The sequence below is a fragment of the Amblyomma americanum genome, chromosome 2 (genome assembly GCF_052857255.1).
Source record: "Amblyomma americanum isolate KBUSLIRL-KWMA chromosome 2, ASM5285725v1, whole genome shotgun sequence".
Classification (NCBI taxonomy): Eukaryota; Metazoa; Arthropoda; class Arachnida; order Ixodida; family Ixodidae; genus Amblyomma; species Amblyomma americanum.
Window position 1 is genome coordinate 88,834,488 of NC_135498.1, and position 20,050 is coordinate 88,854,537.

At 45.4% G+C, this 20,050-nt stretch overlaps 2 protein-coding genes across 2 annotated transcripts; one reads left to right on the forward strand and one right to left on the reverse strand.

Annotated features, from left to right (window-relative positions):
• Positions 1–8,055: 8,055 nt before the first annotated feature.
• LOC144121585 (uncharacterized) lies at positions 8,056–15,485 on the reverse strand. The gene is made up of 4 exons (XM_077654872.1): positions 15,101–15,485; positions 14,145–14,219; positions 13,891–14,069; positions 8,056–12,477 (listed from the first exon to the last, which is right to left on the reverse strand). The coding sequence occupies exons 1-4, from the start codon at positions 15,338–15,340 to the stop codon at positions 11,358–11,360; spliced, it is 1,614 nt and encodes a 537-aa protein (XP_077510998.1). The 5' UTR covers positions 15,341–15,485; the 3' UTR covers positions 8,056–11,357.
• A 233-nt stretch (positions 15,486–15,718) lies between these two features.
• LOC144118787 (uncharacterized) lies at positions 15,719–19,816 on the forward strand. Its single transcript, XM_077651611.1, has 5 exons — positions 15,719–15,792; positions 16,692–16,856; positions 17,494–17,593; positions 18,193–18,288; positions 18,630–19,816. Exons 2-5 carry the CDS (start codon positions 16,697–16,699, stop codon positions 18,643–18,645), a joined length of 372 nt encoding a protein of 123 aa, XP_077507737.1. The 5' UTR covers positions 15,719–15,792; positions 16,692–16,696; the 3' UTR covers positions 18,646–19,816.
• The last annotated feature ends 234 nt before the right edge of the window (positions 19,817–20,050 follow it).

Below are 20,050 nucleotides of genomic sequence, written 5' to 3' on the forward strand. Positions count from 1 at the left end.
TGAATGATATCCTTGCGGCGTACGTAGCTCTTTCCCAGGCCAACAGAGATCGCTGTGCACGCGGAACTGCACGGCACAATTCGAAACCCTGTAAAAGCGTTTTTGTCACTGACAGATAAGCATGAAACTAAAAATTACTTTGCATCTTTGGTTGTAATAGCAGGTCTCGCGACATAGATGGTTTCCAGGTGCAACCCTTTAAGCATGTCATTGATATTATCAGCGGAGTATTTGAGTACCATTCAATAACTGCATAGAAAATGGTGTATTTCCAAAGCGGATGCAAATAGCTAGAGTCTCTATTATATATTAAAATGGTGACAGATGTGACCTCTTCGACTATAATCCTATATCAATACTTCCCGTCTTCTCAAAATGTAGGAAAAAGGTTATATTCGAACGTATTGCTAGCTTTAGTAAAATACATAACCTAATAATTTGATGCCAGCATGGTTTCAGGGAAGATATATCGAATGAGAGCACCCTTCTTACCGTTCATTGTCAGCAGATTAAAATTGACAATAAGCTTTAAGATATACAGGCTCTACAAGCTGGTGTTCCTCAGGGCAGAATATTGGGTCCTCTGGTATCTTACCTTTACATAAATGATATTGCAAGTCTAGATAACCAATGCACATTTATAACGTGTGCTGATAACGGGCCTTTTCCTTAAATCAACTCGAATATAGGATCTCTTTTGGCAGGCGAATCAGTGTTTGCGTTCCCTCCATAAATGAACGGCCATTAATTCCATGAAAATTGTTACTAAGAAAACAAAAGCAATGATTATCCGACCTAGAAATCGCATAATTAATTTTCTGGGATTTTTACTGTGGCTAGGGTCAACTAAAATTGAGCATGTTTCGGAATTTGAAAGCCTTGCAGTGTATTGCAACGAAAATTTATCATGAAATAAACCTATAGAGGATACGATAAAAAAGATATAAAGGAAGTTAGAATCTTTTCTAGGCTTCGGTATTTTTATCACACTGTGTGAGAACAATTGTCTTTCAGTCCCTTTTATCTCCCGTTATAGGTTATGCTTTTTACTGCAAACATTACAAACTACGAAAACGAGCACTTAGAAAAATTGTCAACTTCTCCTACAGCAGCCATTTTTCACTAATTGAATATCATTCCTATCCTGCAGATATACAAACATGCCTTATTATGGCACTACAAAACTGCATCTGTTAACGCAGTCAAATGTTTCAAGGAAATATACACGCTAGAACACAAGTCTCCCAAGTACAGCACCGCATAAAAAATCATTTCATCAATCTGCAAACCTGAACCAATTTCAGACGACAGAGCCTTAAATAAAACTTGCCACTTTCTCTAAACACGTTTGATTAATAGCACTGCACCGATAATTCATTTTTTGAAACTGTATGAAACGGTTATTCCTGTAATAAATGTTCTCCAAACATTTTATTTATATATATATATATATATATATATATATATATATATATATATATATATATATATATATATATAAAATGTTTGGAAAACATATGGCTCGGAACTTTTCCAGGTTAGTTTGGTGCCCAACTGAAGTTTCATGCCTCCACCATGTGTTTATGCCTAGAGAGCACCAAACTACGTGCGATCGAAGGACCTAAATCCAGAATGCATCATCATGAATCTGAAAGGCCTAGATCCTTCCTCACAAAATGCAACGACATAACGGGACCACTGTGGACAGTCGGTCGAACGCCTCAATGCAGTGGAGCCTGTGTCTATTGCGCTGGGACGCATCACCTAAGGCGGCCTTGCCCACCGCTTGCCTCCGCGGATCGGAAAGGCCTTACGCTGGCCTTCCCTTTTCTTCACCCCCCGTATCCCGCAGTTGAGAGATGTTACAAAGAAGACAGAGCGCGAAGAGAGCGCGCGTTGGGAGCATGAGCGAGACCAAATTGAATTGCCAGCGGTCAGGTTTTTTCGGGGCTGCTGCCTCCTGCGGGATTTATGCTGAGCGGGCCCGTCAGCCCGTAACAATATATACATACGAAGGAAGCTAACAGTCAGCAAAACCAAGGTGTATAGGGGACCATTTCTGTTTTTTTATAATTATATTGCTGAAACGGCAGAATAATACTTCAGTTATTCTGTCGCTTAAAGGAAATTTATTATAAAGCAGCAGAAAAAACAACCATGCCGCCGGTGAGACACGGTTGTTTTTTCTGCTGCTTTACAAGTAATGTCCTTTAGCGACAGATTTCTGTGACTGCTCACTTCTTTCGCATGTGTATCAAACAATATATATATATATATATATATATATATATATATATATATATATATATATATATATATATATATATATATATATATATATATATATATATATATATATATATATTGTAATGGGACAGATGGCAGGCGTTGATGCAGCGCAGCGTAAAGGTAGAAGTGTAGCTGGGATTTCGAGTGACGCCCGTGCCTGTGTCCGTCGTGTCGCCGTTCGACCAACGGGAACCGACCTGCGCTTCCAATAAACACCTTTACACTCGGTGGAGGTGGCTCGGTTCCCGTCCCGGTCCTCATCCTGGAACTTCGAAGCGCAACGCTTCTCGTCCCCGCCACCATACCGAAAGGTCCGAGCGAACCATCGAACCCCTCCCTTCCACCGTCCTCTGTTCAGGGATACAGCGCCAGCGTGACCCTACTTTATTTAGTGGCACTGACGACCAGGAAATCGACAATTGGCTGGCCTCCTAGGAGCGCGTCAGCACTTACAATCGTTGTGGCGATTCTGTTAAACTAAATAACATGCTCCTCTACCTCACGGACTTTGCCAAACTCTGGTTTCGCAACCATGGGGCCGATCTTCCCAGCTGGTCCTCCTTTAAGGCGCCCTTCGCTGACGTTTTCGACCTCCCCGCCGTCCGGAAACTTCGCGCCGAGCAACGCCTTCGTGCTCGAGCACAGCTTCCTGCCGAGACATTCACAATTTATATCTAAGATATCGTTGACTTGTGCAAGCATGCAAACCCGTCAATGAGCGAAACTGATAAAATCAACCACATCCTTAAAGGGATCGTCGATGACGCATTTCAGACGCTCTTGGCGAGGAACCCCACCTCCGTCGCTGCTGTCATCCAGATGTGCCAAAGCTAGGACGACCTCCGAAACCAACGCGCATCTACGGGGCAGTCCGGCGCGCCTGCAGATGGTCTTGCTGGCTTGACCCTTGGTGGCTCGTCTTCTGAGCAGTCTCTGTTCATGCAGCACGTCAAAGCCTTCGTCCGTGAAGAAGTCGCCCGCCAGCTTTCTCTGCTGCATCACATGCCCGACCCCGTCTGCCCTACTCCGGACTTGGCGCCATCCCTCACGCCCACTCTCCGCCGTGCTATTCAGGAGAAGGTGGCTGCAGTTCTACCATCCAGCCCCCCCAGCTCCCCTTGTGGCAGCCCCGATCACCTTTGCTGAAGCAGTCGCCAGTACACGGCGCTCGCCCACCTCTGCCGTCTACCGTATCAGCCCGGCCTTTTATGATCCGCCGCCGTCCATGCCGCCGCCGCCAGCCCCGTATCGTCGACCCCGCCGACACCCTACGAACCCTTGGCGTACCGACGACAATCGGCCAATATGCCACTCTTGCGGTCTTTCCAGCCATGTCGCACGCCTTTGCCGCCAGCGATCCCTTCGTTCTGGGGATGCCGTGAGCACGTCCCGCTACGATTCCGAGCCGCCCTTACCTGGTGTCTCTTCTGGCTCCTATACGCATCTCCCCGAGTACCCTACTCGCCACTTGCCTTCACCTCGCCGCCGTTCATTTCTCCGATCTCCGCCGCCCGTACCCCCTCCCAGAGGAAAACTGAATGCCGCACTTCCGGAGGCTAGAACGGCGTGTTTTGCGAACTCGATAAGTCCTCCGTTTCCTCCTGCTAACGTGATTGAGGTGTCTGTTGAAGGCGTCTCCGTTCTCGCGCTCGTCGACTCCGGTGCTGCCGTGTCAGTGATTCGTGACGTCCTTCACCGCAAACTTCTTAAGGTGACAACGCCGCTGTCTGACTTTTCACTACGTACGACCGCATCTCAGCGAATCCATTCCATCGCAGACTGCACGGTCCGCATTTCTATCAATAACGTCGCCTATACCATCGAGTTTGTTGTGCTGAGCGCCTGCTGTCACGATGTCGTCTTCGGCTGCGACTTCCTCTCGACCCACCGCGCAGTGATTGATTGTGCCCATGCTGAACATTAGCTTTCTCCCGTGTGTAATGATTCGTTGCGTGACCTGCCTGTGCGCTCCGCTAAGCTTCTTGTAGCTGCCGACACCGGCATACCTCCCTTCGCTTCTGCCCTTGTTCCGCTTTGACCCGACACTTCCCTCAACAGCCCTGTTCTTTTCACACCCACCGCAGCCGCTACCCGCCATGACTGTCTTCTGCTCCCTTTCGCCGTTGTCACGATTTCCGACGGCCACTGCGCCATGTATGTCACCAACCCATTTTATTGCCCATCATCTCTTCTTCGCGGCGAGTGCCTTGCTCTATTGAAGAAGTGGACGCTGCTTTTGCTTCCGAGTTCTCCGGTACCCGTACCTGTCCCCCAGTTACTGCCTTAGCCTGTTGTGCGACTGCGCCCGATCCGCTCCCCTCCGACGTCTTTAATCGTACCTTCGCTCCAAGCCTTCGGTCCGCTTACCGTGACCAGCTCCTGGAACGTCTCTACCGCTTCCGCAAATCTTTCGATCTTTCCCAGCCCTCCTTGGGGGGCGCGTTGGCCATCTCTCACGCATTTTACACTGGTACGCACGCCCCTTCGCGCCAGCGACCGTACCACGCCTCGCCGAGTGAGCGCCGCGTCATCCGTGACCATGTTGACATGCTGCAGTGTAGCTTTATACAGCCCTCTCACAGCCCTTGGGCCTCTCCTGTTGTCCTGGTGATGAAAAAAGATGGCCTAATCTGGTTCTGTGTGGACTACCGCCGTTTCAACAAGATCACTCGCAAGGATGTTTATCCTCTACCACGAATCGACGACGCACTGGACTGCTTGCAGGGAGCGGAGTATTTTTATCTCTCGATTTTTGCTCCGGCTACTGGCAAGTGCCAATGGCTGCCGCTGACCGGCCGAAAATCACTTTCGTCACCCCCGACGGCTTGTATGAATTCAATGTGATGCCTTTTGGCCTCTGCAGTGCACCAGCAACATTCGAGAGAATGATGGATAATATTCTCGAGCGGTGTCAAGTGGGAAAGTTGTCTATGTTACCTGGATGGCATTGTCATTTTTTCCAAAGTTTTTCCTTCTCATCTGCAGCGCATTCAGCGCGTACTCACGTGCCTTACTGACACCGAGCTGCAACTGAACTTGAAAAACTGTTACTTCGGTGCTACGCAGCAGGGAATATTAGGCCATGTCATCTCTAAGGTCGGCGTTCTTCCTGACCCTGCCAAACTTCGCGCTGTCACTGACTTCTCAAAACCGACCACCCTAAAAAAACTGCGCAGTTTTATAAGCTTCTACTCATATTTTAGCCGCTTCATCCGCAATTTCGCCTGTATCATCGCCCCTTTAACGTAGCTTCTTGCCGGCAGCCCGAACCTCTCATCCTGGTCCCCAGCCAGCGATATCGCGTTCAGCACTTTACGCCGCCTGCTGGTTTCGCACCCAATCCTTCACCATTTTGTTTCCGCCTGTCCGACAGAAATACTCACTGACGCGAGCGGTGTGGGCTTGGGCGCCGTTCTTGTGCAGCGAAAATCTGAGTATCCGGAATATGTTGTCCCTTACGCCAGCCGCGCCCTCACTAATGCGGGATCGAAATTTTCTGTCACAGAAAAAGAATGTCTCGCCATCTAATGGGCGATCGCTAAGTTTTGACCTTACATTTACAGACGGCCCTTCCATGTCGTCACAGAGCACCACGCCCTCTGCTGGCTATCCTCCCCAAAGTGTCCTTCTGGCCGACTCGCCCGCTGGGCTTTATGTCTCCAGGAGTTCGATATTCACGTCGTTTATAGCTCCGGGCGGAAGCACTCGGACGCCGACGCCCTTTCTCGATCACCGCTCCCGTGCGATTCACCCTCTGCACTCGTCTGTGCCTACAATTTCTCGTAGTTTGACGTCCGTGATATGCTCTCCGAACAATTGAAGGATCCTTGGATCACCTCGCTGCTCACCTTCCTGAACAACTCCTAGCCGCATTCTTCGTCCCGGACCCTTCGCGCCAAGCCCACCACTTCGCCGTTCGTGACGGCCTCCTATAGACGCTTTACAGCGCGGAAGCATGGGCGCCGCCATATTTGGTCACGTGACCACTGTTCCATTGCTGGCCTTCTAACTCCGCTGCCTGCCTGTGCGGAAGCCTCATCTGCAAGCGCGTTTTACTGCCATAGTACATATTTTTGCTCGCAAAATGGATGCAGGATGGGTGGATGACACCAAGCTTTGGCCGAAGCTTCAGCGGCCGTGTAAGTGCGCTGTTTTTTTGTATTTTAGGACTCTGCTCTTGTTTTTGTGTGAGCCTTCACGCCACATCGCCTTGCTTGGTGACGATGGTATGCTCGCTGTCTGTCTTTTCCCGCTTTTCTAAAGCCAAAAACACTGCTTGGATTTCTGTCCTGGTGTGCTTATGACTGTTTTCGTGCGTGGGTTTAAAGCGAGAACTTCCCAGATTTGATTGCAACACAAGTTAGTTGCGCAAAGTTGTACTTTTTGTGCAGCTGGCTCGTAACGGCCTCATTCTGCAAACAATCCTCAAAACCTGCGTACCAGTTGCTGACAAATAATGAAAACTAATTATTTGTGTCTGGTCGGCCGCGTCAGTCATGCTGCGACCCGCCGCATATGTTTACGATGGCTGAACGGCTGGTATTAGCTCCTGATGTTCGACTTTGCATGAAATCGAACTTTTACTCGCTTGCGGAAAGGGTTTCCGAATTTATGCTTTTTGTAGCCTGCCGCAAGGAGCGCGAGATTCAACGTGCACTCGTTTGCAAACAAGTTAGCACTTGAGAAAAGCTCTTTTGCGTTTAACCTACAGCTGCTGCATGGCATCGCGCGATCTACTGCGGTAGCCTTGCGTACGATAAGCGAAGTTTCCAGCGTGGACTGTAAGCCAAAACTGGCAGCCGCTAGTAAAACGCGACGTAAAACTATCAGCACAAGTGACAATATTCCTCACTGCATGCTTCTGTGCCAGTCATGTTAGATCAAAAAAGGTTGGAACTGTGGAGACATTTAATAAGCAGTCCTTTTATTTTGGTTTTGCAAAGTCGAACATCAGGAGCTAATACCAGCCGTTCAACCATCGTAAACATATGCGGTGGGTCGCAGCATGACTGACGCGGCCGATCAGGCACAAATAATTAGTTTTCATTATTTGTCAGCAACTGAAAGCATAAGTGTATTATGCAGAACCTTACTAGATTCCTTGGCATCCAACTTTCAGCATGGGGACAAAGTTTTATTACCACAAAACTAGCTACATAAATAGCACACATGATGACATACTGTACTGATATCATTCTTTATTTCAGTTGTCTACAACTACATGGTTGAAATGCCTGACACAGATGGCAAACCATCCGTCAACTACAGAGGATTTGCTGAAGGCAGCAACGTGCTTGACAGTGGCCATGTTGGCGTGGCACTGTACCAGCAGAAAAATGGCGTGAAGTGCATCAAGGCAAACATCAGGTCGTCGCAAACAGTGAGCAGGACGTACCAAACACAAATAAATTTTGGACAACCTTTCTCAGCAAGTTGCACATGCAAAGCGGGGCGAAGTGAGCGGTGCAGCCATATTTGTGCACTGCTTATGAAGGTTGTCGAGGCAACATCCAAGGGGCTCACCGGACAGTCATCCACTGACAAAGCGTGTGCATGGAATGCGGCAACAGCGAAGAATGTCACCCCAGCAACAATGGAGGTAGTTTATTGCCATAAGAAAACACAAACGAAGACGCAGCAGTTTTTATCTGAAAAGGAGATGCTCCTTCACTTCGAAAAATGCCCTCTCGACGTCAGCAAGCTTCAGAACACCATGCTACACACTGTTCTGAAGCCACGCAGGAAACTACCCGCAGGTGGTGATGAAGATGGCCGTGCATGTAAGAACATTATTTCCTGATGTTGCGCATGGCTGACTCAACTAAGTGAGTCGAGCAGGCATAGAGGCTATCATTACGTGCAAGTAAGATTGCCATCTGGGTTTTGTTGTTGCATAAGTGTACATTTTGTTCATTTAAATGTAGTCAGTTTATATAAAGACATTATGCATAAAGATTTGCTCTTGCAATGTTCAAAACTGCAGAAATGCAAGTGACATGTGCTTGTGGTTGAACCATCCAATATACTGGCAGTAATGCTTAACTAGTAATTGGCATTACAGCAGAGCGTGCATCTCGACATTGGAACGTGGTATAGCATCAACAAGACCTCTTTCATACTCATTTATGCAATCTCAGCTGTTCACCATGCACTGCTGAATATGATAGTGCATGAACTACAGGAGCTCCTATCAAGTTGTGACAGTTTTTTGTGCGATGATCTCACAAGGTTACTCTTAGCACCTGTGCATAGTTCCTAAGTTCTAGGTGCACCGAGAAACAGCTATTGCTGATGCTGCAGCAGACTTGATTTTTTGCAACGGCTTTTGATTGTAAATTACACCTACACATGGCCCTACATTGCATACTGACTGAGTGATTTTCAGGTTTTAGCCACCATAAGCCTGTTTCGAGTATGCACAAGAAGTCGTTAAATTAAGCAGACCCTTCTTGTACTCCACAGTTCTCCAGCAAGAGCATGGCCAGCATGACTGCAAGCGGCTGTGCCAGTTATGCCAAGATTTCTTCGTCACCAATGTGCTGCTGTCTCCTGAGCAGGCTGCAACACTGGCAAACCACCCTCAGGGAAGTGCAGCATGGCACAAAGAACGTTTATTGAGGATAACTGCCAGTGAGGCCCGTAGCATTCCCATCAAAGCTGCCCCTGAGAAGTGGGTATCAAAGCACATACACCCAAGCTTCTATGGTAATGCCAGCACACGGTAAGGAGCCAAATATCTCACTGACTACAGCCTTTGGTGTTGTGCCTCAGTTGCTCTGCATGGCATGCTGAAGTTTACACCTTGGATTCGAAAATGCTATGGCAAGTTTTATAGTACAAGAACTATTGCTAAATACTGTTTTGCATGTTTGGTTTGGTTTGGTTTATTGGGGTTTAACGTCCCAAAGCGACTCAGGCTATGAGGGACGCCGCAGTGAAGGGCTCCGGAAATTTCTACCACCTGGGGTTCTTTAACGTGCACTGACATCGCACAGTACACGGGCCTCTAGAATTTCGCCTCCATCGAAATTTTGCATGCGATGCTGACAATAGAGCGGTTGCAACACTATGCTTTGATTTTGTACAGCAGCACTTTTGCGTATTTGCAGTATGAACTCTCTATTATTGCATTATGCAAAGTGGCAATTTGCAGGCCGAATTTGCCTGCAAAGAATGGAAGTACCACTGTGTGGTTGTAATTTGTGATGTAAATTTCTATTCATTGCTTCCAACAGCAAAGCACAGCCTGACTGCTTGTTCATCGCAAATCGCATGCAAGTTACAAGCCTGAAAGCATGAAATTGGAGGTTGATATTTGTTACGTTGTGAATGCTTGGTTTGTGTATTGCAATATACTAGTCACTGTTGAAGTTACTTTAAGATGAGGGACACTAATTCATTACAACATGAATGTGATTTTTACATGAAGGTATGGAAGAGAGTCAGAAGTAAAAGCCCGTGCCTGGTACAAGAAAACAAAGACCACGGACGTTGTGGAATGTGGCCTTATCATCCGGCCTGCCACTTCATGGCTTGGAGCCAGCCCTGATGGCATAATTCCAGACTCGGACACAGTGCTGGAAATAAAGTGCCCGACACCACTGACTGTGCAAAAGCATGGTAGCCTTGATGCCCTGTTTAAGAGCGGAAGATATGACGTGATTAAGAAGGAGAACAAACTCACACTCAGCAAGGCCGGGAAGAACAGATATTACCTGCAAGTACAGTTGCAGCTGTTCTGCTGCGAAAGAAGTCGGTGCGACTTCGTGATTTGGGCACCGAACGAGGCATATATTATCGAGGTGCCCTATGACAAGGAGTTCATAAGTAAGCAAGTGGCACATCTTGAGGACTTCTATTTTTCACACCTGCTGCCAGCAGTTAATGACAGCAAGCAATGAACACATTTCTATTGGAATAAATTTACAAGATTTGACTAATTGTCTTGTCATTAAGACAATTTGACCCGGCTTATTTGTGCATGCAACATCAGAATTATCAAATACATCTCTGAACATACAACAAAACAAAAGCAGGCATAGAACAAAAACCAACAGGCTCGTACCCTCACCTGGTACTGAACATTTCTCATCATCCCAAAGTGAACACAGGGAGTACAAGCAGTAAATCTTCAAAGAATGACATCTCCAAAATGGTATCAACAAAGGTTTCCATCGGGCAAGCCAATTGCAGAAACTCCCCAACATAACTTCCCATTGCATTTTAAAAATCCACAATCCACATAAACGTCTCACCTACACTGTACACACAGCCGCAAAGCAAGTGCCCCTAAGTGCACCAGCAAGACAATGAAATAGGCTCAGAACATCAACCTTGGCAGCTCGAACGTGCTTTGCAAGTGATTCCAACTTCAGTTCCTCAAGGAGGAAGAGTGCTTTAGAGTTTGCTCTTCCTGGACAAAATGTAGCGGACCTGAAATTGCTGACAAACACTTTGGTAATCAGACGGCATGAAAAAAGCTCCAACGCGAGTTGTTTGTAGCAGCTAAGATAGCTCAGAGCCATCAGTGAAATAGCTAGCAAAATACCTGAATAGCATATCTCTGACAGATATTCTTAGGGTCATCAACAGCAGCCTGCCAGTACACCAGCATGCTTGAGTTAATTACATAAGAGTTGTATCTTGGAAGTATTCACCTATGGGGCAGAAACTCTGAAGCTAATGAAAATGCTTAAAATTAAATTGAGAGCAATGTGAGCTATGGATAGAGACAGCAAACAAGTGGGTTGGGTCAGGGAATAAATGCAAGTTAATAATATCCTAGCTGAAACAGAAATTGCCATCAGCAAAGAATGTAACATGGAGAGCTGATAACCAATGGCATCAAGGGTGGCAGAGTCAGATGGGCAGCTAAAATTGGCAAGTTTGCTCGGGTAAGGTGGCTACAGCTAGCCCAGGAGATTTAACGATTTAACTGAATGCAATTTTGAGGAGCCTTTCTCTTGCAGTGAACATGGTTACGTTAATCAGTGAACAGAGAACATGGCAGGTGCATAAAAACAAGAGACGACTAGGTGATGTGGCTACTCCACATAAATCTCCATGCCTCATTCAGGTGTGTTGTCTACCACTTCCAGCTGCTTGCCTGGATGCGATGGTGACTGAGCACCAGGTTCTGACGCATCACCATGATCTCTAATCAAATTCGGTTGCAGGTTGCACAGCCCAGCGATGGCAACAAGTACATCATTTGCGAGGGGTTTCTTTGTGAATATACTAGCAGGGAATTGCTTCAAAATCCTGAAGCATTTGAGACGCCTTATTGATCGCTCAACATGAATACGAAGCCTTGCCAGGCGACGCGAACTTACTACATCTGAACGACAAATCTGCGGCCGTCCTTTGGAAAAGCTTGGGAGTGAAACTTTAACAGATGGTGGGAGCAGGTCATCTATGTTAAAGCCACGGTCAGCGAGGACTTCGTCGCCTTGCGTCAGGTGGTCTAAAAAACCACTGTCCAAAGTGATGAAACGATCGCTTGCACGGCCACCATACGGTTTTGACAAAAACATAATAAACCCACTTGATGCAATGACGTGAAGAATTTTGGCCGTATTGTGCGATTTGTAGGAACTGTAAGTTGTATTTCTTCGGTGCAGTTGCCCAGGTCTGTCAATGAAAATTTCGAAACAGTCCACAATGCAAGTTACGGAGTAATTCTCCTCAAAAACATAAGGCAATGTCCTCCTGATTGCTGTTCTTGGCAGCCAGAACACTAAGAACTCTCTGGCAAACTTGGCAAGTTTTGTTACAATGAAGCAGAAAATCCTGCTAATGGCTGCAGTGGATGCACCAAAACGTAAGCTAAGGTCATTAAGCAATAGGCCAAGACGCAGCCGCATCAGTGTAAGTAGGATTTGTTCCTCAAAGGGCATAGTGAAAGCGCTCGTCACAATAGTGGAAAGAGTCCGAACCAGTTCGTCAAATACTACTTTTGACAGACCTGTAAAGAAGCGGAAGTGACTTGGTGCAATAGTTGAGTATGCACTGAATATAGTCTGGCAAGCACTGTCTGCAGTGACCGGGGCCTGCCTGCGAGTGGTTGCATACAAATGGTCATGAGCAGCCGCTGGCTCCACTTGAGTTCCTTTTTCTGATGTTTCGGTAATCTTGCATCTGCAGCCACAGGCCAAGCAGCCATCAACGAGACTCTCAGCTCCTTCTCTCCTGTACAACGAAGGATGTGGAGGAAAGTGAGACATAATATTTAGCATAGTAGTATGAGCTAACAAGCACACAGAATAAAATTACCATGCCGTGCAACGGTTATACTACAGGGAAATAAATAGAGTGTTCTGGTTGTATAATTGTGGTCTGCATCGTACTCCTGTAACAACTTGCAGAGGTATTGAAAGCTTTAAAGGGACACTGAAAGAAAATTGAAACTGGCCTCTATAGATAAGGTACTGTGTTCTAATCACAAATGCTAAGCGAACACTGAGCTTTTATGAATGGTAAAAAAAACTAAATACAGGGATTCCCATCATTGGCGGACAATATTCAGAGTTTTCCTCAGTAGCCCGTGAAACAGTGCTAATGCAGCAAACTGTCAAGCTTACAGCAGACGACGAACCTGTGCAGTGGAATGGCTGAGCAATGTATGTACATGCACTGACTGAAATCAAGTCTGCTCTCATGTGCATTGATTGCTTTTTGTTCAGAATTGCACAGCAGTAAACACCAAGCAACGTGAAAAAGTCTAGTTCCAAACATACATAGCAGCGTGTGGCAACCACCATCTCATGGGAAAAAGAATGAAAATATAGTAATTGCTTCATTGAAATGCAGACTGTGTATGCCTGCAGAGATAGGCATAACTCCTGCGCACATGGCAGCAAGAGATGCACAATCCGGGTCCAGGCAATAAGCTGTAACTGGGCTAGCCTATATGAGTGGTTGCAAGAAATTTTACTGTTAACTGAACATGACAATGCTAAAGATGGCAAAACTAGTAAGCAAGCTTACAATCACCATTTCATGATATCAGCAACTTTATTTGTGAACAGATTCTGCTGTTCTTAACCCTTTCACATGCCATTTCTTTTTTTCTACTCAAAAGGAGCACTCCCACCAAAAAGGCATCTTCAAGCATTGACAAAGACAGTTTGTTAGTTCTCAAGGGCAAAATACTAGTAGAGGTGCCATTATGAAAATAGCAACAATAAAAATTATGCGACTTATGAACGATTGTGGGACTAATTTCTATTTCGGAGGTCCACATTACGCTTGAAATCCCAAAAAAATTTATGTCACTAATGGTGGCAAACTATATTTGCACAAAAATGGTAGATGGCATGCTACCCCGCTGACGAAATTGCTGACTATTGTTTACTTCAGTCACTGTATGACATAAAAACATCTTATTTGCGACGTGAAGGATGCAAAATTCACTTGGAACGAAGAAAGCACTGCTAAGTGCAGCACACTCTCAGCTAAAGGTAATATCCATAGCGTACCACAGGTTTAAACTCTTCATATAACTAGTGAAAGCAAACGTGCATATTGTGCACCCAAAACAGACTTGCATAAAAGCATGTAAATGAGAACCCATGAAGGATAATTCACACCACTTTACCGTACCTATGTGATACATCCTCTGTTGCAATGTTGATAGGCAGGTGATCATCAGCTGCAGCACTCTCTTCATCTTGCTCGTCTGATAAATGGTGTGACAAAGGTTCAGCTGTTGAACAGGTCTCAGGCTCCAAAGGTTTGACATCGTGCCGCACCAGCTTCCTGCTTCCCTTGTGGTGAGCAGTCTAAAATATTGCAGAGTATGAAAATACAAAAGAATAAATAAACTGCAGTTCAGAACAAAGCTCCGAAAGCCATACCGGTGTTCCAAGGTGCAGTGTTGGGTACGGGTTGTCTTTAGAGGGACGCCCATCAATGAAATAAACTGAACATACCTGCAAGAAATGTGTATGAAGGCCACTTAAGTTCTGACAACCAGTGCAAGCGGACTACGTCAAACACCACAAATACAAGGAAATATGTGATATGGTCATTCTAACTAAACATGTAATATCGTCATTTCATGCAACTGTCCAGGCATTGCACTTCTCCTTTGTGCTCTTCAAAAATATTGCACCATAATATTTTCACAATGCATATTTGAGAAGTTTTGTTTTCCATAAACCGGGGCACACAACCAAGAAAAACTTTTTCAACCGGCGTTTGCACTCACTCAAAGATAGCCCAACAGCATTCCTCGGATGTGCGATGCCAATATTCATAAACGAAAAAAAGTCCAGCACAATGCCTGGAAAGCTTCTGGCCGTATTATGAAATCGCCTATCTCACGTGCGCAAACACACTCACGGAGTACACACACTACGTAGTACCTCCCCGTTGTGGCGAAAATGAAATGCAGCCAGCACCGCACGTTCGCGTAAGTATTTCGAAACGAGATGGTAGAGATAAGGTACTTACAATGCAAAGCATCTACGCTTCAAGCGCGAATGCACAGCCGACTCGAAAGGCACCGACTAAACGCGGACATGTATGTACGTACATCATGTACATACATCAGCCCGTTTAGCTCGGTCCTAGGTTAGATCATTTTTACAATTAAAACAGCAGGCTCTAAGCCGTACTACCCTACTCTCAGATGAACACTGAATGCAAGGTGACTGAAACGATACTGGCAAACCAAAACCTCCCGTCAGACCATGCACAGAAATTCATTTGAACAGCGGCTCGAGCGCGCAGGTGACTGCCGGCGTTACAGGTATACCGTCAGCAAACAACCCGAGCAACCGATGTTTTCACTTTTATCATGTGTACTCACCCTAGCCGATGAGCCGGGGTTGAAGTCTTTCCTCTGTAGATTCGCAATCCAGTGCTGTCGTACCAACTTGTTCTTCTCTCCTTGCGGAAATCTATGCATTGCAAAAAGCCTAGTGCACGGACAATCTTCGTGAAGTTGAGGGCCGTGCGTTTCGCAGACAGATACATTCCAAACCTTCAAATCTGCGTCGCAGTTCTTACAATCGAACACGGAACACGTTTTGCCTCTGCTTTTCCACATTTTGGCCGCAGAGCATAGCGGATACAGCAGCGAAGTCAGCAGCCCGTAGGCACCACCTGCAGTCGCCTGCTATCCAGAAGGCCACTGATGTCGCGACGGCGGTGGCGCCGCGAGTGTCGACTAGGCGAACTGCTCTCTGTAAACGGTCTATACGCCGTGAGCAAAACGCCGGTAGCGCCGCCTGTCGCCAACACCGCGAAGTGTAGGCGGGCTCGGTCGGGCGCTGTTCCCGCCAGCGTCTATGCATGTCCACGCGCGTGCGGTCGTGCGGGTGTTCTTGATTGTAATTAACGTTGCTGTCAGCCTTCAGCGATGTCGAGAAACAACTGCTGCGTAGTTGGCTGCTCGAATACCTACAAAAACTTGCCAGGAACGCACTTCTATAAGTTTCCGGTCCTGCCTCACGAGCAAGAGCGACGGCGGCGATGGATCGCGGCTGTACGACGCAGAAGGTGAGAAACCGCGCTGTTTGCTTCAGCGTTCGATCGTTTTTCTTTTCTTTTTTGTGTTGCTTGAAGCGCTTGACCTTTAGCGAACGCTTCGCCGTTTAAACTTCGCCTCGTCAACAGTTAAAATCGCTAGCGAAGCTGTGATGTGCTCATTGCGCTTAGATGGTTTGAACAAAATGCTCCATGTTAAAAACAAGGTCGCGGTGCCTTTCAAGAATTAAGCATCAACGTGACACCTGTGGGCATTAAAAGCTTTAGATAGGGCGTACAACATTTGTGTTGAATGCTTTTAGCATGACTTCGCGGTAACAGTAACCGCCTGAACTTCGAAACATTTGTTCTGCGGTGAATGCGTAATCTCTCTACCTCGGCTATGTTACGCGTTGTGGTCACAATGAAGGAAGTTGTAAACTCTGTGAGACCTTCGTTTTTTATTAACCCTTGTAGTAGTTCTAGCATGCGTGGTTCTCTTTTTTGCATGAAATGAATTAATATGTTTTCATGCTGCTTTATTGCGGTTTTGTTTCGCCTCTGAAAGCCGCCGCGGTGGCTCTATGGTTTAGGCTGCTGACTCGGAAGACCTGGGTTCGATCCTTGCCGCGAAAGAAATGCTTAGGTGGCCGTTTTTTATGCGATGTTAGTGCACGTTAAAGAACCCCAAATGGTTGAAATTATCCAGAGTGTTTCACTGCGGAGTCGCTCACAGCCTGAGTTTTTTGTGACGTTAAACTCGATAAACCATCCCTACTTTGGAAAAAAAAAATTGAATTTAACATGTGATTTACCAGTAATATTTATTGCCTGGCTTTGCATTTGATTTCACTCTGTTAATATTGTGTCATGTGCCCTTTCAACTAATTGCTTAGTTCATGCACCTTTCTGTTATCTAATGGATCGTGTAGAGAGGATGGCAGCCCATGGGAGCCTACGAAAAACACCAGGATCTGCAGCAAACATTTTCTACACGGCGAGAGGTCAAATGATCCGAGAAGTCCTGCATACATTCCCAGCATATTCCCAAGTGTGTACAGATGCCCAAAGCCTGGAAGTTCAAAGAGGTATCAAAGGTAAAAATAAACTTGACAATAGATATTTTCTGCTCCCTTATGGGAGACAACTCGGGTAGAGCTGCAGCGTCATAAATATGCTTGTTTCTGGTATTTCCACAAAGGCGTGGTATGCAGGAGTAAGTGTATGAAAATGAGACTAACTAAACCACCACTGTCATTTGATGGCACTGGTAGCTTACAATTGCTTGTTGCTTAATTTAAGACAAGTATTTTAATGACAAGATTATTCAGACTTTCTGGCACATTCCACGGAATTGTGTTAAAGAACATAGGTGGTTAAAAATAACTGCTGGATCTCAAAGAACCTATACATACAATCCCTGTCTAGGAGGCAGTACCCGCCACGATTGTAAATTATTTTACATTCATTTCATCCTCTGCTTTACGTTACTATCAAAGAAATTTCTTGGCAATGTGATGAGGGAATAGGAACTTAATTGCACTTTGTGGTCTGTGTTCAGCTGAGAGGTCTATTTTACCATGCAGGCAGAGGCACAAGAAAAGAAAGGCACAATTTGTGCATACAGAAGAGTGTCCCATGTACTGTGCATAGCTATATATATCAGAACTGCTGTTCCTTGGGGAAAGGCCATTACTATATAAGAGTGGACTTTATGTTTTCTTATGGTTGCAGGTTGCGTGCACGTGAGCAAAAGGAGGACAGCGTTCCTTCGGATAGCCCACCACTTGAGGATGCCATGGATGACTGCAGTATGGAGGTGGAAAAGAGAAGTGTAAATACAATTTCTTTCATAGCTGCAAATGGATGTTTATCTTTAAATGTCAAGAAACGGCAAGAGTTTGTATATGAATTTCCCTTTGTCATTAGCGAGAAAAGCCCTTATTACTGCTACACCACAGCTGTCACTTACTCATTCATGCACCTGAGAGACTAATTTTTTAACCGGTTTCACTGCCGGGCTGCTTTACTGATGCACCTTTGTAGCAGTAATTTCTTGCTGCATCAGAAAACTTTATGCATGAAACAAATGACAATTTTGATGCTGCGTCACTGAATGCTAAATATGAGAAATTGACAGCTCGCGTTCAAGCATTAAGTAATAAGTCTTGCCAAGAACTGATCAAAGTGACGACAAGTATAGCAGGCCTGTAGTCTTCTGTGCTGATTACTTGACTCCATGTTTATTCACATTATGTGATAAACATAAAATCATTTGATTCTTATTTTTGCTGCTGTCACACTGCACCATGGCTGGGGTGCCACACGATGGCATAGGGAACTGCGTTGCTGTGATTTGGTTGAATTGCATTTAAATGGCTCATTACAGAGGTTTTAAAATAACAAGGGTTCCACATTTTATACATTGTACAGGTCGGATTGCAAACAGACCCTTGTGCATGGAAAACAGAACTTGACATGCCAAGCCTGTTCTTTTGCTGCATGCAAGACTGCAATGCTGAGACGCAAGTAAGTGACTGGTTGTTTATCATTGTTGCACACTGCATGATTCTATTTCTGTGCGCGAAAGGTGTGGATTGAAGAGATTTAATTTCAGGCAAAAACAATTTGCCACATGCACAGAAATTTAAAATTAAGGGCGGCCATATCCCATGTTTTTGATATCTTACCATTTTCTTGACCCGAATTTATATTCTTTTTTTCTGTTTGTATTCCTTCTGTTTCAATTTCCTAATTTCATGGACATATCTACCGCATGTCTCTTGATTCTGCATGCTAGAGGCACACAATTTATTTTTCTTGTTTTTGAAGAATTGTGAAAATTAACAAATGAATTGAATTTCCATTAGGCCGTCCTTCCTATGAAGAAGAGCACCAAGGATGCTTCCTGGGGCACAACAACAGAGCTGAAAGACACTGCATGTGACCCGATGAATGTAGTGGTGTCGAACTCGAACACTCCAAATTTTCAAGGCTATGAGACACTTGCAGCTTGTAGCGAAGACAAGGCTGCAGACATACTCAAATCGATTGGAGGCATTTCAGTCCCAGTCTTTGAAAAGCTACGAGGAATAGTTATTGAATCTTTTAAAGCACGCAGATCTGAGGAGATAGTTAGTGCTTCAAACAAACTTCTCCTGTTTTTAATGAAGCTAAAACTAAATTTATCATACTGTTCTCTGGCAGTATTATTTGGTGTTCACAGGACCACCTGTTCTAGGTATTTCTTTTCCGTGCTGAATGTTTTGCACGAAAAGTTGAGGCCCCTTATATATTGGCCCTCACGATCGACTAATCAGATGATGATGCCAGAAAGCTTTAAGCCGCATTTTGCAGACTGTCAGGTCATTATTGACTGCACAGAGGTTACTTGTGCGGCACCAAACACTGTGCACGAACGCGTTCTAATGTATTCAACTTATAAAGGGTGCTTTACTGTCAAGTTTTTAGTAGGCATCACACCAAGCGGCATCATAAGCTTTCTTTCAAGGCCTTATGGTAATCGTGGCACAGATTCATTTATCACCTCAGACTGTGGAATTTTGCACCTTTTAAAACCTGGGGATCTTGTGCTGGTTGATAAAGGGTTTCCTCAGATAAGAAGCATGCTGGCAGAGCATGGTGTAAAATTCCAAATGCCAGTTTTTGCCCGCCCTAATCAGCCATTTACCCGAGAAGAGGTGAATACCACATACACTGTTGCAAGTGCTCGGATTCATGTAGAGAGGTCCATCCAACGGATAAAAATATACAGAATTTTGTCTGATAAGCTTTCCTCAGACCTTGTTCCTCATGTCGGAACAATAATAGACATGTGCGGGGTGCTTGCGAATCTGCAAAAGCCAATTCTGAAAGCAAAGGACCATGCCTGAAAGTAAATGCATTTCGGATCTTGTAATGTCTATTGCTGGTTCACAAAATCATGCAGCATTAAGAGAGATTTTTTTAGTCATACCATGTAACAGTTGTGTTGAAAGTGAGACAGAATGCATGCTTATGTCGGTTTGACCTTGAGAAATAAAGTTTATTGTTCTTATTTCTCAGTTTGGTGTGATGATTTAGTAATTGCTGGGAGGAAATGCTTGAAGTAGAATGCCTGCAACCGTGGGACAGATGTGGCAATAAAATTCTCATCCACATGAACTTCAATGAGAATTTGCTGCTTCTTCGAGTAAACATAAAAGAAGCACTTCTGCATGCCAAGAACATACAGGGAAATCTGAATCTGCGTGTAATACTGGTGCGTCTTTTTCACTTCCAGCCTGCAGTC

Bases quoted from the DNA above. Each gene is read 5' to 3' on its own strand.
- LOC144121585 (XM_077654872.1), bottom strand. From the start codon at position 15,340: ATGTGGAAAAGCAGAGGCAAAACGTGTTCCGTGTTCGATTGTAAGAAC. The intron at 14,070-14,144 runs GTATGGCTTTCG...GCAATATTTTAG, and splicing joins CACTGCACCTTGGAACACCG to ACTGCTCACCACAAGGGAAG. The intron at 12,478-13,890 runs GTACGGTAAAGT...TTCGTTGTACAG, and splicing joins ACAGAGGATGTATCACATAG to GAGAGAAGGAGCTGAGAGTC.
- LOC144118787 (XM_077651611.1), top strand. From the start codon at position 16,697: ATGGCAGCCCATGGGAGCCTACGAAAAACACCAGGATCTGCAGCAAAC. The intron at 16,857-17,493 runs GTAAAAATAAAC...TTATGGTTGCAG, and splicing joins AGTTCAAAGAGGTATCAAAG to GTTGCGTGCACGTGAGCAAA. The intron at 17,594-18,192 runs GTAAATACAATT...TACATTGTACAG, and splicing joins TGGAGGTGGAAAAGAGAAGT to GTCGGATTGCAAACAGACCC.